This window comes from Sceloporus occidentalis, unplaced genomic scaffold, assembly GCF_023333645.1.
Source record: "Sceloporus occidentalis isolate IW3139 unplaced genomic scaffold, rSceOcc1.0.p SCAF_100, whole genome shotgun sequence".
Lineage (NCBI taxonomy): Eukaryota > Metazoa > Chordata > Lepidosauria > Squamata > Phrynosomatidae > Sceloporus > Sceloporus occidentalis.
This window is the reverse complement of record NW_028317080.1, coordinates 2,971,764-2,991,275: the sequence shown is the minus strand read 5'-3', so window position 1 is coordinate 2,991,275 and position 19,512 is coordinate 2,971,764. Positions and strand designations below refer to the sequence as shown.

At 42.6% G+C, this 19,512-nt stretch overlaps 1 protein-coding gene across 2 annotated transcripts in view; it reads right to left on the bottom strand.

The window, feature by feature from the left end:
• Positions 1 to 18,615, bottom strand: part of LOC149284069 (serine/threonine-protein kinase D1-like) — a 49,849-nt gene extending 31,234 nt beyond the window's left edge. For both annotated transcript variants that reach the window (XM_089497179.1, XM_089497180.1), the window contains exon 1: positions 18,454 to 18,615. In XM_089497179.1, the coding sequence (XP_089353305.1) occupies positions 18,454 to 18,615 (162 nt within the window). The remainder of the gene's footprint in view (positions 1 to 18,453) is intronic.
• Positions 18,616 to 19,512: the final 897 nt, after the last annotated feature.

The following is a 19,512-nucleotide window of genomic DNA, read 5'->3' as shown; positions in this document are numbered from 1 at the left end:
ATGAGCCAATTCAGCTCCTGTCCTGATGTTACCCATCATTACCTTGCCGAAGCTAACAAAGCCTGTCTGCACCAATCAGGATCAAGCAGCATCTTAAAATTATGAGTTAAATAATAATCATGCAACTTTCCCTGTTATACACATAACATGGGTTTCCTAATACAAACATATTGCTTATATTAATATGTAAACAGCATTATGGTTATTTAGTGATTATAACATTAAAAAGTAAGAGCTGGGAAGAGATAAAACCTTTTTAATCTGAGCGGGATCGGCCAACAGGGTCCGACTTTTTTTTTTCTCTCTCTCTCAGCTGCCTCTGAATTCTGTTTTTATGTTTCGTTTTTTGTTTTTTTTTATACCAACCAAGGTCAAAGACTCCAGTCTAGCAAAGCACTCCTCTCGCGCTTTACTACATAACCATGAACTTTCTCTGCATCTATTATCCTGAGCAAAAAAAAAAAAAAAACAAACAGAAAAACAACGCAAGGTATTTTTCTTCCTTCCATCTGAACAACACAATATTACGGCAAAGAATAGTGTTATTAAACCAGCTTTTTCCGGGTTTTTTCCTGCTGCGGAGTTGTGATACCTACTGCAGCGAAAAACACGTGAAACAGAACAGAATTCAGGTATTGCCACCAGTCTCGCGTAACCACACGGTTTTCCCATTAGGTCTGGTTTTTATAGTCTCCAAATTGGTCTATCCACATACGTCGATGACATTTATGATAAAATCTAGTGGACTATCCAAGAAATAGTTTCCATTATGAAAACATCTAACACTCACACCTTTGAGGAGAACATTTTCTTAGACATGTTGTTCCTATGCATCTGTAATCACCGATTAGAAACAATCAGTGGAACAGAACCTCTAAGCCCGGCCGTCGAGCTGGCACCGTGGCATTGATCACACGGCAGACACACCTGGATCGGTGTGATTCATTCCATGGTGATGACACTCCCTGTTTGGAAGGCTGGCAGGTCAGTTATTAGCAGAACACCACCCAGAGCTGCGGTGACGCACAGGCCATGTCAGAACAATGATGTTGTCCAAGGTCACAGACTTCAACTTTGAAGGAAGGACAGTCGACACCACAGATACTAGCATTACTAAATCCACTAACAAACCTCCCACAGGCTGAGCTTTGCTTGATATTGTAAATGTACTAATAGATCTTTATTTTGGCCTCATGGAAGCAGAGGTGTGCGATTCGTTTCCCACAACAAAGTTCTCTTCTTTCTTCTTAAACCAGCAACTCAACAACAGAGGAGTATTACCTTAAACAGGGGGAGTAATGATGCCAAACCAGAGAATAGGCATATACCTTTCCGTATGGTAAACTGTTAACACGCTCGTAGGTTTATTTAGTGTACAGAACTGTAAAATATATTATTTGGTAAAGGTGGAACCCCTGAAAGCAAGAGGCAATGAAGGAATTCGGGCCCATCTAGGGTCACCCCAGGCCACTCACATCATACTACATAATCTTTATGTATATATCTAAATAGCACGGGGCTCTGACTTAATGTATACTTTGTTTATATATCCTCAAGCCCTTCCGGTCCATCTACATGAGCCATGAGTATTAAATCACAGCCTTATTCTTGCTCAGTCTTTACTGTTCTTGAGCCTACACCTACTCTCTGTGTATTCGTCTACTGCTATCTTAGCTATCTCTCCTATAAGGAAATAATGACAAATTGCTTCAAGTTTGGAGAGGTGCCGGAAAATAGAGGGAAGTCAAAATAAATGGTAAGGTATTCACTCGGTACTGAGAGGTCAAAATCAGGGATAACATTTAATTTTCCAAGAGTAGTTGTTTTTTTTGTTCTCTTAATGCTTTTGCCAGGAGATTCTCCATATGCTTAAAACAAGTTATGGGAAAATAATGTATATTTTATAGCAATGTGTCGATATACTGGAAATACCCAACAGAGGCTGTACATATATCTGTGAGCTAATCATTCAATGCCAAAAACATGGCTTTCTGCTCTTAAAGGAGCTCAAATTGTTTAATTGCCTAATACAATCACTACTCGGCAACATTGGAAGGCTGGTAGCGTTCAACCCAGGTGGTAAGCCAAGCCAAAGGCTTCCTCTACTCAGCACTCGTCATACAAACTGCTCATGGACATCTTTATGTTGAGGTGAAGAACAAGCGCAACCTATTAGCATGATCTATTTTACAACCACCATTTAATTCACCAAATTAAGCAAACTTTAGCTTAATGGAAAGCTAGAAAGGGCATATGACAACCGAAGAACTTTGACGGCTTGGTGTATTTTAAGGCTAATGATTTAGAAAAGTTTTAATTCCTATATTTTTCACAGATTTCTAAAAAGTAAAAAAAAAAATCCATTGTTACGAGGACCACACTTGCTAAGTCCCTCAAAATATATCACATGACCAACAACAATGGCAGTGTCCAGAAAGTTTACTGGAACAAAAGGAGCGTCAATGCTAGCCTCCAATACTGTATAGGGCACTGTATCCTTTTTGTAAGCATTAGGAGCCATATATAGACAGCTTGTAGATAACCAGGAGGAAGAGTTTTAATGTATGGTTTAACTGAAATATAGGGAGGTTTCAGGGAGATTAAAGCCAGCATCAAGGCCCATCAAGGCACAGCATCAGCTGTTAAGCGGCAGCCATAGGGGGCCCAAGTTGGCTTTCAGCATAGGGTCAGGGAGAATCGTATGCTAAAGCTCCTTGGCAGAAACGCATTAGGGAAATAGGCGAGCAGTAACTGCAAAAAAAATAAAAAATCTGCGCCAGACCTGACTATGTTATCTTGAAAATGATAATTACATGATAGTAGTGTATGACTGTACGAAAACTCAATAGATAAAGCAGCTTGTCTGAGAGCTGACAGAACATTTGATTCTTTCATTTTATAGCATGTATAACATCCCATTTAATCTACATCCATATAACTCACGCACACAACACACGTCTAGATTCGTTTATATGTCTTTACTTTTTAAATACTAACTAAAGGCCAGTTATTCCACAGATCAAACTAACAGATAATCCCTGGCTCTACTAGTCGAATAATTACATGTTTACATGCAACCAAGAGCCGTCACAATAGCTTTAAAGCCAATTCGGGATCATGACAACGACCTATAACTCGTTAGCAATTTACCCTTCTTGTGCAGGTAACACCATCCCTGTTTTATAACAGACGACAGCAGGCAAGATGGAGAGAAGCGAATGCGGTAAAATGTTTCTGGCCAAACACTACAGAACCCAAGAGGTTAAGCTAGACAGATAATCAAGCTGTGCTCCCAAGTGAAACCAAAGACTTTATCAACAAATATTTTGAATAAGAACAGCGATGACAGCTTATTAACAAGACATCAGGCGAGGGCATGACCTCCAGAGGAGATGGGCGATGCTGAGCACCCACTGAAGCCTGCATGGAACGCATTCTCCGTGCAGAGGGTATAGAATGGCGTTTCTAACAACACATCACACAATCGCTACACAATACTCTGCTTACAAAGGATGCTCGATTCTGCTACTCTATAGACTTACACCTGATCCTCTTTTACGGAGCTCCTAATCTGCCAGAGCACAAGGCACTCTCAAACTGGCCTCAGAAACGCCCTTCACCGGGCTCACCTGGCCTCATTTGGAGCGCTTTTATTTTAGAGGCTTATTACAAACAAAAGTAACATAATGTGCACCACTAAAAAGAGTAACTCGTAGCCCTTCCTATGTGAATTGGTCAATTGAGTCTAAATAGTTGATATACGATAGAAAAAATAGGGGGGGGGGAATAAAGCACTCATATCCCTATTTATATAGTATGGCTGTACAATAAAATGGTAAATAAAAATATATGAGGATTTATATTTCTACATGTCTAAGACAACTGAGGTTTTATCTTCCATCTGCCATCACCTTAAACACATCATTTCCACTGATTTACCCTGGTCTAGGGAGGAACTGTGAGGAGACAGAGCTGATCATCAGTTGGTGGCAGCTACGAGATGCGGTCTTGATGTAGCCAACAAGGAATTCCTTTGGCCCCACATAGTGAAGATGGCGCGCACATACACTCCCTGTTTGGTGGGTAAACCCAACATGTTTGACCATGGATCTCATCAGATCTGACTTCCAGCCCAACGTTTCTGAAGAAAAATTCTAAAATCTGTATTCTAATTAAATACCATTCCAAAATAAATGTACTTCCAAATATGTCTGAGAAACGCTTCTATAAAAACCAAACGTTTCCCCCTTTGGCTTATCTGTCTTTGAAATGCGACTGCCTCTTCCTCTCGATGTCACATATTCTTAGCATATCCCAGGCCAGAGGGAAGCGGGAAGCCTGAACTTGACGGCTCTTTGCTTTACAGGACTTTTTTTTTTCAGGATGCGGGAATGGAAACTTTCTGTTGCCTGAAAAGTGTTTGGTTTAACACTGCGTGTGCCGGCTAACCCCTTCACTGCTACGAATTATAATGAAATTAGATAATCCACGGAAATGCACTTGTAAGGTCAAAACGACAAAGGCGAGCTTCAGATGTCGTACCTGAAATAAAACAGCGATGTACAAATATTCTTAGGTTTTCTGGCCTCTTAACCCTCTGGTTGCCATACTTTACTACAGTGTACAGTAAAAAACCATTTATTATTATTTAAAACTCTAAACAGAGTAAAGCGTGTCGACAAACTGGTGATGAGAGATCGACTGGGAAAGGGTTAATGGAGTAATAGGAAGAGTAATAAAAGGGAGTCAAGCAAGGGAATGGAGGATCCCGGCCAATGGTTATTACACTGTATACGTGGAAAGAGATGGCAAAAAGCCAAAGCTTGGGAAAATAGGAGAAAAGAAACGAGGCCTATTGAAAGGTACACAACAAACCACTCATGTATATGAAACTTTCTATATATTTAATGACATCAAAGTGCTAGAAATCTGGAAAATAACCCATCACCTCCAAAAAGTAACAGCAGAATTAGAGAAATACGTCCGCGAGATAATCTCCCGATAGCTACATTACAGAATTGCGATTAAAGAGACACTGTCTCTGTGAGGCACGGCCCGTTTATATGGCTATATGGAAAATACAGCAATGCATTGACCATCTGGGCCATTTTTGTTTTACCTCCCTTTGGAATGTCATTGCCGGTAGAGATGCAGTACGGTTATAAAGAGTAAAGTGAAAACATTCAGTTTGTAAGAAATGTTAAGCACATTCATTCAATAAAAGGGGTGTAGCCAGGGTTAGAGGGTCCTTTACAATGCCTGCAAGCCCCCTTTTTACGAAGGAAGATAACAAAAAAAAAAAAGGGGAGAATAATTGACCAAGGGCAAAGAGATAGAGGACTGGAGCAAGGGCATAAGCAGAGTAGAATGGTCAATGATGACAGAGGACGGGTTGTTGGGAGATATCTGGTTTTTGCACAACGGGTGATGGAAGCAGGCCCTAAGGTCATAGTGGACCCCAAAATAACAGCCCTCTGCGTATAACCGACAACTGCGTTCTTTCAAAATCTGATAGATCCCAGAAAAAATTCCATAAAACATCTTTCATAAAAAAAAGATACAACACTATTACTGCCGCTCTCTCTCGAAGAAATTCGTGAACAAATATTTTGTCATCTTTTAACTCCCAACTGCCAAAAACGGCTAATTCATTCCATAGACGGGCAAGCAGTTAAGGAAAGCTTACAGATTATTCCCACTGAGTAAAGAGAAAATGTCTAAGGTTTGTCTCCTCGTTCAGCTATACGATTCTCCTTTAAGGAGTAGTTTGTAATCCGTAGATTTTGCGGCTTAATCGACAGCGACGCGATCCAAACCTCTCTGGCAGCAAAAGGATTAAACTGCCCAGGATGGAGGGGGAGGAGTGTAAACCGAGCCATCTTCCACCCCTCCTAAACTGGCGGAGATTCGGGAGAAGGAGGGGTGGGCAGCATCTGGAAGCCGCAGGATGCTCCGCAAGTAGAAAAGTTAGCAAACTAGGATCCCGGACAGACGACGCAGAAAGCGATGTCATCACCGTAACAAGTGATGAAAATTTCCTAACGATTGCCATACTTTTAATATATAACCTCAAGTCTATGACCAGACAAGAACAAAACAAACCCTCCGTCGTTCTGCATCAGAACGTACACTATTTTCAGTCAGGCAGGACATACAGATTTACTAATAAAAGCATTAGAAAGATCACGTTGCTGTTCGTATAGCGTTTCAGACGTGTGTTTTATGTAAGACTTGGGTTCACTCTGATCGACGCTGCGCTTGCTCAATTTGCTCGATTTAAACTTAAAACAGAATACATCTTAAAATGTAATAATCCAATGATTAGAGGGACATTCCGGCCATCGAATGCATATGAAAGGTGCACGGCCATTTGAAAATTTTGTGTGGTTTGATTTGCAAAGCCGTGGGGGGAGGGGAGATTCAGCTTAAGCAGCCAATCGGTGGAACTAGCCAAAAAACGTGGGAGTCAGCTTATTTTCCAATCATGTTTATGACGGGGGGCAAGATATTTTGCACAATGTCCCAGATTGACTGGGCTCCAAAGCACAAAGCAAGGGCCATAAAGACATGGTTGGAGCTTTGTGTGGAACAACTTGACCGGCCCGCACGGAGCCCCAACCTCAACCCCATCGAACACCTTTAGGATGAACTGGAATGGAGATTGTGAGCCGGGCCTTCTCGCCCAACATCAGTGTCTGACCTCACAAAAGCTCTACTGGATAAATGGGCAAAAATTCCCACAGAAACACTCCAATCTTGTGGAAAGCCTTCCCAGGAGCGGAGGCTCTTATAGATGCAAAGGGAGGCATCAAAGTCATCCTGATGATGGAATGGTCAGGTGTCCCAATACTTTTGTCCATATAGTGTCTCAATTAAGAAATATGTCCTATTCTAAAAAAAATTAGTAGCTGTAACGAAGTAATAAATAGAATAATGTTTTTAATAAAGTATTGATCAATACATTAAAGACTTGGCAAATATATATTAACGGTAATCCATTTAGGAAAGGACTGATAAATTAGTAAAAACATTCATCCATTTAATAAGGTGATAAATACAATTTTTGGGGAATGAAGGCAATTGGTAAAGGTTACATTTCTGAATAATAATAATAAATTGGAGAAAAATCAATTCAATGTTCATTAAAAATGATAAATTCATTAGTACATTAAACATAAATGATGCAATATGAACCTACCAGGAACAGAGCTCACTGTGCCTGTCACTTCTGTGTATTCTGCACAGGTCATGTGACGCTGCGAGACCCCGTGCATCGCATATCCGCCAGTCTATTCTCCTCCTCTCCTTCCCCCAGGTGCCACTAACCCTAGTCTGACCCACACACAGCACTGAAACACACACAATAGCATGTTATGCCAACACCAAATAACACACACTCATGCTAACACCATACACAAACATACACTTACTTTACACACTAACACCATACAGTAACAAACACACGCCTACATATGGTCACAAGCACTAACTCAATCTTACAGTAACACGCTAACACCATACTCATGTACGCACATTAGCACATACACTAATACAAACGCTAACACTATATGTTGACATACATACGTACTAATGCCATATGGTAACACACACCACACACACTAACATACACTATCAAACAATATTACACTCACAGACTAACACTATATATTTACACTACCCAAACTATAAACACTTAACAATACAATAGACACGCCAACTATGGCACTACAAATTTACACACAGACACTACAGTACACACACACACAAATACATACTGACAGCAAGGCATACACAAACACATCCATACACTACTCCCACTCCCTTTGCATCGCACCTCACAGAGACCTGTCTCTGGCAACTCTACTGAAGAAGAGGGTAGCTGAGCTTATTCGGCTATGAAAGATTTGTTTTAACCTTCAGAATTCATCGGTCCAATCAGAAAGAGCCCCGAAGAGTCCCATCCCAAAGAAATCAAACTGGTAGCTCCCGGAATGTTTTGGAACTACAATTATCACAAGTCTAATAACCTGCAACTTGGACGGCATCATATGAATTATAGTTACACGACATCCAAGAAGCTATTCATTGACTACACCTACATCAAACTACGCACCAAGTACTGGCCTTGAGGACGTGACTGTAACACCAATGTGTATCATCAAGCTACATGATTATTTTGGATACATGTGATGTAGTGCAACTTTGTTTCATATGAAATCATTTGTTTTGACAGTTATATTCAGTATTTGAAAGTTTAAGGGTCTTCACGCAAATGGAAACATTGACGGAAGAGTTTCGCTATCAAAGCACTCACTTTACAAATCATTACGAAGGGCCAACAACTGCAGGCTTCTCAAACTAGAAGGGCCGAGCCGGCCCAGTGAAAACCGCAATTCAATGGCCGAGGAGACAGGCCACAAATCTCACTGGTTTAACTATACATGACACAGGGCCAGTCCGGCTGTGCATGCTGCAGAAGCTCCCAAAGGTTAGACCTGCACAATGTATGGCGAAGCCACAGGAGACTGAAATCACTGGTGAACAGTGCTCTCTAAACCGGCAGCTCCTACATAGGCATCGCAAGGGAAAACGTATTAAACTGCAAACAACTTTGTTCCAACAATTTCACTTGATATTACTGGAGAGTATGTTGGGTGACCCACTGAAAATGCACGGGCGAGTAACAAAAATATTTAAACACAGACCTTACATGTGCTGTGGCAACGAGCCGCATTTAAAGAGGCATTAAAAAGAAAACCACACATTTTCAGCATTGATTGGCAAAGAGGAGTCCTTGCAAAACGCGCTAACCAATTTGCTAGAAAGTAAACCGAACAAAAGATACTTGGTTCCACAATTTGTTCCTGCCTTCCTTTGAGCTGGCAGGCAAGGTAATCCTCAACGCGGACAGAAATCACACTTTTATTCCGCAAACAATGTGTTGCGGAAAAATAAAATAAAAAAAATCAAAGAAAATAAAGGCCGCAATTTGAAATTACATAAGCCTGTAAGGTCTCCTGTAGTAAAAATGTCAAATTCCCAGCGAAAAAGACACATTGCCAAGTCCGGCAGCCTCTGCCTTTGTGTCGGTTTCCTGGCTCGCAGACCACAATTTCCATGGTCTGTTTAACTCTGCAGTTACCAGAACACAGTCCACTGCTGCGTGCCATATAATAAACCAAGATTAAACAAGACGTAAGAAATAAAATAACCTATATTAGGCAGCGCCTGATTTCTCTTTCACGTGCCCCTGGGCATCGGACTGAGCATTCATCGGACTCGATCTACTTAACAGTTCAACCTCTCACCTTATACACCATCATGACCAGGGACAGAAAAGTGGTTTTGTCTGAATGGAAATGTTTCCTCCCCTACAGGCTACAGTATGAATAAGAAAAACGTTGCTTTGGCTCTGTGAGAAGGCGTGTTCTCAGCTAATGGAAAACCTTGGGCTTACTAACCTGACCATGCTGAGCGATGGCATCTTACCAGAAGCCATGAATGAAGTGGTGCTACTTCAACAGTATCGTATGTACGCGATGGTGTTATAGAATGGAAAGCAGAAACTTTAGTACGCAGCCCAGTCTTACATGCACCAAAAAAAGTGACGGAAACAAAACATTTCTGCTGAAAACGGGTCTTGAACAGCCTCCCACAAACTGAAGTACAGCATCTCTACCACTGAGCTTCCCGTTATCGGCATCAGTGTGGATAATGCCTCCATACACCCAACAAACCAGGTCCACTGTCCTGGTGTCATACTTGACTACTGTCTGCAGGCTGGCAGTGCCCGTCTCTGTGAGAAAGCCGTGTCTAAGTCCAAAAACACTGCTCTTCGAAAAATGACACTTTTTGGGGTTTACTGGAATTTTTAATTTGTTCTTTATTTCCACTGTTATTTCTCAAGGGTGTAGAATCAAAAATCATCATTTCTGTTTGCCCCATAAACATCCAGACAAGCAGGAAATAGGCTTGAAATGCAGCCCTGTCACCATCTTGCGAGATCCGGTAACAGACCGCCGTCTGGGATGAGAGTCCCCGAGTAAGAGTAAGCTGACCTTTGAAAAGAAAACAAAAACTGAAGTGACTTCAACAATGAAGTCTTAAAGTTGGAAAGAGATTTCCGAACAAGTACTAAAATTAGATATTTAAAATAAAAATAAAGCCTATCTTCATGGCGACATGTATGTAATGTATAGCGGCAGGTAGTTATTACAATCTCTGCATGAGAGGGTTGCATAGTCCATATAATTTACACATTCCACCAACAGTCGGCTGATGAGCAACATACCCCCTACTAGGGCTGAAACAACTAATCGATAAAATCGATAATGAAAATCGTTGTCAACGATTTTCATTATCGATTAATCGAATCAATTATAAAAATTATAATCCGACCTCAAACAGAGATCGGATTATAACACTAGAATCCAGATCCCCCGCAACGCTGCAGGGGACCTGGATTCCCCTCACTGTCGGCCGGTCTCTCACTTCCGTCTCTCTCCCCCCTCCCATACACCCCTCTGACTCCTCCCCCCTCCCATACATCACTCTGCCTCTCTACCCGGCTCCATTACTGACTTCATAGAAGCCTCAGCGTAAGTGAATGGCAGTAACGGAGGCTGTCTGTGCGCATCGTTTAGACCCCCACCGGCTGACAGAGGATCATCCTCTCTGTCAGCCGGTGGGGGTCTGCATCGCACAGACAGCCTCCGTTACTTCTATGAAGCTACAGTGAAAGTTCCTGTCAGTAACGGAGCCGGGTAGAGAGGCAGAGCGGTGTATGGGAGGGGGGAGGAGTCAGGGGTGTATGGGAGCCACCCTCCCATACACCACTCTGGCTCCGCCCCCTCCCATATGGCACTCTGCCTCTCTACCCGGCTGCCTGGTGTCTTGTGAACCTCCGTGGCTGACAGGAGGCAGAGTGGAGTATGGGAGGGGGGAGGAGGCAGAGTGAAGTATGGGAGGGGGGAGGAGGCAAAGTGATGTATGGGAGGGGGAGGAGGCAAAGTGGTGTATGGGAGGGGGAGGAGGCAGAGTGGAGTATGGGAGGGGGAGGAGGCAGAGTGGTGTATGGGAGGGGGGAGGAGCCAGAGTGGTGTATGGTAGGGGGAGGAGCCAGTGGTGTATGGGAGGGGGGAGGAGCCAGAGTGGTGAATGGGAGGGGCAGGAGCCAGAGTGGTGTATGGGAGAGGGGAGGGGCCAGAGTGGTGTATGGGAGGGGGGAGGAGCCAGAGTGGTGTATGGGAGGGGGAGGAGCCAGATTGGTGTATGGGAGGGGGGAGGAGCCAGAGTGGTGTATGGGAGGGGGGAGGAGCCAGAGTGGTGTATGGGAGGGGGGAGGAGCCAGAGTGGTGTATGGGAGGGGGGGGAGCCAGAGTGGTGTATGGGGGGTATTATGAATTTCAGTGGCATATAGGGGTATAAGGCATATCGATATTAGGCATATCAGGGGGGCATAAAACATATCTGAGGGTAAAAGGTATATCAGGGGGCTCAGTTGCATATCACTGGCATATAAGAGGTATAAGGCATATATGGGGGCAGAGTGGCAAGCTGGGGGTCAGAGGTGCATAACCGGGGGCAGTTTGGTAAATAAAAAGAATTTAAACGAGGCTTTTTTCTCATAGTTTTTATTAAATATGAAAAATAGTTAACATGAATTAATATTTACTAATAACTTTGTATTAAAACCTAGTTTGAGAAACACTGTGTTTGGGTTCTTGTAGCTTTTATTATTGTCAGTAAAATAAGAAGGTGAATAGAGAGAGGCCATTGTGATAAAGAGATGAAAGTGTAAATTGTACGTTTTTTATTACATTATTTTAAATTGAAAAAAAATTGCATTTTTTATCCGATTAATCGAAAAAATAAATCGGCCAACTAATCGATTATTAAAATAATAGTTAGTTGCAGCCCTACCCCCTACTTTTTTCAAATGAAAGAGTCAAGCTGACTGAACCCTGGATTTGTAATAAAACCGCTGCGGCAACAACAGGCTCTTGAGACGCATGACCAAGACTTACAAAGAGTTAAACGTTAAGCCATCCACTGGTCGCTGAGGGGTGACTGCTATTTCATAATGCTAAGAGGGGGGAACCCAGACTTTTTGCACGCATTTGGACACAGGAGGACACCGTACACTACTGTACTAATGTGTCCTCCCATGTAAAGTATAAATCGCTAATTCTCCAAGGAACTCCCTCCCCAACATCTAGCCTTATAAAAAGGTATCTATAACAACATGTATTCATAGAAGCATTTGACCAAGGGTGCTTCAGCCTCCTACGGCGTGCGCGAGCGTCCATGCCTTTGGGTGGGCTTTTGAAGTTTACTATGTGTTCAAACACCAATGAAAAACAACAGATGTTCGTGTTACAAAAAAGAAAGCATCTGAAGTTCTCTTACTCTTGTTGACCAACGTGTTTCTGGTCACCATTTCTGGGACAAGTATGATATCTACCTGCAAGGCGTCCAAAGCATTAACAGCAGTTACCTACAGCTCTTAAAATGCTTCTGTTGGCATATACTGTAATGTGTGGGCTTTTTTGGAGTCGTTAAATGATGATATCTGAAGATACAACCTTTACGACGCTTAAAATAATGATAACATTTTAAGAGAAAAGTTCAACATGGTTAAAAACCTGTTAAGGCACAAAGTGTGGATCTGTAGAACCTGCTCTCATACCTGCACATAGCGATGATCCACGTGTAGACACTGATTTTATCATATCTTACTGTAAACGGTTGGGAAAATGTATAACGGGAAAACGTAATAAATGCATTGAATAGAAACAGTACAGGCTCAAGAAAAAAAATAACATATCCATACATACACACACATCTATCATAGGGATGGAATTATTCGACTCATCTGTGTGTTAATCAACTACATTATCCAAGATAAACGACACCATTGCTCACAAAAATGCATTTCCAAGGATAACGTTTTCTTTATTACACTGGAATGCCAGTGGAATATGACATTGTCACCATTTATGTCAGTTATAACCTACGGCATCGTATTATAGCGCATTATTCGGAGAAACTGCTGTGGGTGACAGACCAAAAAAAATTGCATGCATGGTAAATTCTGCTTCTGTACTACCAGCCGTCAGGTTGACAGAAAACACCAGCAAGAAAAACGGCTCACAGGATTTGCCATCAATGGTTTATTTGGTGGACAAAACCAGTCGTTTTCTACTATCAGACGTTCATTAACCCAGAAACATTAGATGCGATGTCAAGCCAGAGACTGGATCTGTCTTCTCAGTAAGGTCTGCAGGCCGGTGTGCATAGTTACACGCTTTCTACACAGTCAGGTTGGATTACATGTATGGATCCACTCCCACAATACAGGGGCAATGGAGTAACGTCTTATCAGGCTACACCCAACTCATGGGCTGTGTGGGGACAAGGAACGCCCTGCTTCATCTCTGCCTATTTACAAAACACACAACCATCTGACTGCTGAATTAAAGGCGTTCAGCCCATCTAGTCGGCCCTCGTTTACGGCTATAAATAAAGACTCGGACCGCAATCAGTCCTTGGTCTCATCAACTGCAGGATTGCGCTATGTCTATCCCATACATGTTTAAGCCCCTCGTATTAACGTCTACTTCTGGTGGGAGACTTTTCCAGTTATCTACCACCTTACTGGTAAACTAGAACTCCCTTACACTGCATCTAAGCTTCTAACCATCTAGTTTTAGATTATGAAATCATCTTCTAACATTTATCCTCCTTCGAAATAAATATTGGTGTCCAACGTATATCCCTCTTCTTTCCTCCAAACTATACATGTTGAGCCTTTCCAGAAAGGTATTATCCTGCAAAGCATTCACCATTTTAGTAGCCCTCCCTTCAATATGTCAACATCTTAGAGGAGATGGGGTCTCGAGGATTATACACGATATTCTAGGCGAGGTCTGACCAGAGATCTGTAAAGTGGCAGAACCACCTACCTCTTCCTGCTACTAATGCCGTCTCGCTATACAACCCGGCAGCCTGCTTGCTTTCCCAGACACTTTGCTTCCCATTAAATCAGAAATCTCAAGTACAGGTCTTACGTGGGCACTCAGCAGTCATCAGTGTGGATTCCAGTATCTGGAACCCGAGACCTGTTGTAAGAACCATACTTATATACAGATCAAATATAAACTCAGTCCCTTCTCTCAAGAATTACTTTGAAAGACTGTTTGTGTCACCTCGTGTTGACGCTGAAACTGCAAGTATAAATACAATGCATGGCGTGAGGATTTAATGGAAGGAAGGCAGAGACAATCAGATTGCAACCAACATTATACTTTGTATGTATTTTCTTGTATTTATACAATTTAAGTAAACAAACAGCTAGGAATCATGTCTGAAATGATACAAAACACGAATATCTTGAGAATGCAGAATTTCACGGGCAAATTCTTCAACCAAAAAACGAAAATCTGAAAAAAACATTTATACGTCTTCAGTTAAACAAGATCTGCCTTTTAAAGGGGAGAGAAAACACAAAATCAAAAATCACCACCCTCAAAACTTTTATTTCACATACAACCAAAGAACCGGAGAATTATTTTTATTCCTAAATGCTTTTAAAAACTATGGCAAAGCTGTCAGATTACCCAGGGGTTAGAACATCCTAAATTCTTACAACGCATGTGTATGATTAAACGATATTTATAGTTAATAAACCATTTTTATGAGTGAGATCTGCTAATTTGCGGTTGTCCCTAGGATTATAACCCTGGATTATTTATGTTACTCTGTGGTCCCTTTGAATTCAGCCATTGTAAGGATAAGATTGGTACACCAGCTATGCCACCTTTTGCCACATATTTCAGCACTAAGTGACAAACCCAAATATATCTCAAACAATTACAAAGATGTAGGTTCTTTTAATAAGTGAATGCAAAAGCCCTGTTAGAGACCGTTGGAAAATATTTTGGGGCATGCTTACATATACGACGACGACGACATTGCTCGCTGACACACGCATTGGATCTTGGCATAATGCATTTAATTACATTTCACTTGGCAGACAATCAGTTGTCCAGATTTTGTACTTTCTGTGTTTACTCGCTCTGCTAGCCACCCCACTGTCTACGGCTAACAGTCATTTGTGTAATTAAACACAGCAGAGGGATTTCGTGGCTTGGAGCGTATAATACATATTGGAAAATATTGCAAATACTAAGAGGAAAGGGGGGCAACAGGCACATATATAAGCATATATACACTTTTATTCTCTAAACTGAGTCTGCCTTCACTATGCATACCTTATTATGAGCCAGCCCTAGAATAAACGCCAAGGAGGCCCTGTGCAATGTATAGTTACAGTAGTGTGACGTCCACCTCGCCCCAAATCCACGCATCTCAGAGATACTCTTTAGGGATTGCCCAACATAAGACATAATTAAGTCAATGAGGTTGACAGTCTGAGTTACAGAACAACAGAAGAACCATGTTTATCCAAATATTCCCAAGAAGAAAAAAAAGGAAGTTGAATCTCTGATCCCCAAAATATATGTTTACAAATGAAACTCAGTGGAGGGGAAATTAGGTTTTGGGGTTTTTTTAAGTCCTTGTGCTGGGTATTAATTGAAAGCATGGCGATATACTGGGTTAATGCCCCAATCAAAGTTAAGACAAAATGTTTCGGGCCTCAGAGGTATCTTCTTCAGAAAAGAGAGGAGATCATTGGAGCCCTGAAAGCTCTTTCTATGTTGTCCCAATACATAGTACCAAATTGGACTAAAGGCTCCATCCTATCTTGGACCAAGATGGCGATAACCATTTTCCTAACTTTTTACCCATTTACAACTCTTTTCCTATGCTTCAAATCACTAATGACGCTCTTGAGCAGCATAGCAAGATCTGTGCTTTATTTGCTCCACTTAGACATGCACTGGAACTCCATCGCCCTCTAATTCACAGTGTACCATCATCCAAACCACCCTAAAGCGCCTTGAGGACCAGTTAATTCCCGACAGAAGACAATGTTAAGTCAAAACAGAGATTCTGATCCTTCTCATGCAGGTACAAATCATGCTCTCAGTGTGGGATGGCTTCAAAAGCTGGTTGGATTTGAATATTTATGACCGAGATCTACTTTCTCCAAGTGCATCTAGATCAAGCGCCCCATCGTTTCAAATTTTCCAGGGACAAAAGTCATGCTTAGGTTAAGTATCAAAAAGAGGATGTTATCGGGTTAGGCCAACCAGCTTAGACGACGCACTTTCTAAAAGAAAACTCATTTAGAAAACCGACCAAACTGCACTCTAAATACTCATTTTTACCTAAATGTCGACCAGCGTTCAATTAATCACCACCACATTATCTCGCACGCTTGGTAGGAAAGGTATAAAATCAGACACCCATCTAATGACTATTATCATGTACCCTAACACACACAACAATGGGGATTATTTATAAAGAGAACTTCTAGTGCAATATATGAAACGTGGTCTTATTACCATAGCAACCAAGCAAATGCCCTTACAGACTGGACCACACGTTTAACATTGCATTAGAATAGTTATTCATAAATGTTCTTTATATATCGTTTATTTGTAGTGTTTTGTATATCATTATTTACATACAAACACATCACTTCAGTCAACTATCAACAATGTATCCGAGTATTGATCAGCGCACGTGTTCAACCGCAGCGTACCGATGCTCCATCTGACAGCTGAAACGGTTCACACTACATTTAGCACAAACTATTACATCAGTTTATTTCTGTAAAACATTGCATACAGAAGAAAACATAACCGAAGTCCTTCCACATACACAGCTAAAGTGTGTGCCCGCGGATAGATTATATATATATATTGTGGTAAAGTGTATGGGAGAGTGGTTGATGGGATATATGTCTCACCTGGTTACCTCAGCCAGGCCTGGTAGCAAACCCAGGTGCTCTCAGGTGAGGCTTCCTAAGCTCGTTACTGGGGAGGAGGCCTTAAAAGAAAGGGCTGTTAGGTTTTCAGAGGGAGGGAGACACTGAATGAAGGAGCAGCTACAGCCAGCGCTGCAGCCCACCAGGTATGAAGCTTTACCCCATACAAAACTGGTTACTTTGCTTTGCGTCAGACCTTAGGCTGCTAGAGAGGTATCCTGCTGTTTAGTTAGAGCCGGACAGGCTTATAGTTTGTTTTGTTTACAAGGTGCTCTGTGATTACAACATCTAAATAAACACGCTTTTACGTTGGAAACCTGTGTGAAACTGTCATTGCCGCCCCATGCGTGAGCTGTCCCCTACAATATATATATATATATATATATATATATATATATATATATATATATATATATAATCAGCCTATGCATTGCTATATAAATAGTTATATAATAAAATATTCGTCTATGTATTGCTATATAATGGACTTTTTATATAAATATATATATATATATAATAAAATATTGGTCTATGTATTGCTATATAATAGACTTTTTTTTTCTTTTTACTTTCTCTGAGCCCATTTCCTTGACACCTTATTTTGTTTGTTTTCTAGCTCCTTGGCAGAAGGATACCTCCTACACGATACATTTCCTCCCTTCCTCTTCACACAAAAGCGGTGCTTTCTACAAGTTGCATAATAAGTGTAAACCTTGCAAACGTCGCTTCTAAGTTTTACGCACACAGTTCAGTCTTCTACCTGTTACTCCCCCTCCGCTCTCAGCGTACAATCGCCTCGCTTTCCTCTTAACGTTTTCCCCTCCAGTGAAAAACTCTATGACCAAACGGGACTTCAATCCGACAGCACGCCCTATACATAAAAACGGGCGATTCTCACCCTGCCGGAGAGCAACAGGCGCTACATACCAAGACCAAATATATCCAGTAATACGCACAGCCGGACTTAACCATTAAACGTAGTTTATGACATCATTAATAAGCAATATCGGCAGATTTAGCTGTTCTTTATGTCAATTAGCATAGATGTGCCATGTCATACAGTTACTCATTTAAACATAGGAGAGGTGTGTGTGAGTGTCTGTGTGTGTGTATGTGTGTATGTGTGTGTGTATGTGACATTTCTTCTATGCTTCGCATACACTTATAGCACAACATAGAACGGAGAAATTAAATAACGAATCCGGCTCGTCCACTGCGATAAACACACATTTCGGCAGCCTTGATTTCCACACGCTCGTTTAATAACTAGAGATTGATAAGTAGGGAGGGCAAAAATAATTATTTCATCAGCATTCACGGTTTTAAGAAGCATCCCAACATGTGATAAATGCGGCTAGCTGTGACAGTGGCATCAGTTGTGCTGTTAGTGTTGTGCTGTAAGTGTGTAAAAGTTGTGTGGCAGTCAGTGTGTACTTGTTGCTTAACAGTTGCGGAACAGTAATGTCTGCTGCGCTGACTTGTTGCTGCTGCTGTGTGTCTCTGGCAGGGTGTTGTGTGTAGACGTGTGTGTGTGTGTGTGTGTGTATGCCGGGCCTCACCTTCTGGTCCACGATGGAGCAGGCCATCTCCCTGACGGCTCCGAGGCTGAGCTCCCCAGGCTCGGGCAGCAGGACGGGCTCCCGGCTCAGGCCGATCTGGATGTGCAGAGAAAGGCCGGGGCCCGCGGGGCTGGGCGGCCGGATCACCGGGGGGGCGCTCATAGACAACTGGGGCCCGCCACCGGGAGAGACCGGGGGGACACGGGTCAGCTACACAACCGCACCCCGTGGAGGGGGGGGGGGGGACAAGCGAAGCAGCACTCCACACAACTACACACCGGAGGCGGCACACATACAGAAGCAGGCACTACAGGAAGCGCTCTCCGGGGGAACTACACACACGGCGGGACTCCGAAACTACACAACACACAAGAGCAGGGTGGATACACAACTTCTACCGACATGCCAGCCCTCTCGGGCTCACGGAGCACCCTTTACCGGAGCCGCCGTCACATCACAAGCAGCTTCCGGACTCACAGAAAGCGCTCGGTGCACTCCCCCCGGACTCACAACCCCCTCACACCGTGTCACAGCCGCCTCTTCCCTCTCAGCAAAACTTTAACCAACAACAAGTCCAAGCGGCGCCCACACAACCCGACGCCGCAAGCGCCCCCTGCTGGATACAGAGAGCCCTGACAGGCGCGGGGGCTCCGTGCCGGAAACATAGCGCTGTGACATGCGCGGGAATGTAAATCGTCATGATAAAGCGGCAGCCCCCTACTGGACACACAGCGACATTGCAACGCAATGGCCCCTTGGTACCCATGACTATGTGAACACGATCGCCCCCTGCTGGACTCACAACACTACGCCGACACACAGTATTCAGGAGCAGGGCATGCGGAGGCAGACGCACAGGGGATACACCAACCAACATGCCACATACAAAATGGCAGCCTGTCTTCGTCATACAAGTTGTGATGATTGGTGGTGGGGGGGCAATTTACTATTAAATATCTCTATAATAAGACAGACTTGGGCAACTAAGCGTGTACCGCAGTATGTCATCACATGAGCTCATTAACTGCTAATGGCTTTTTAAAGCTAAATTACCGGCAA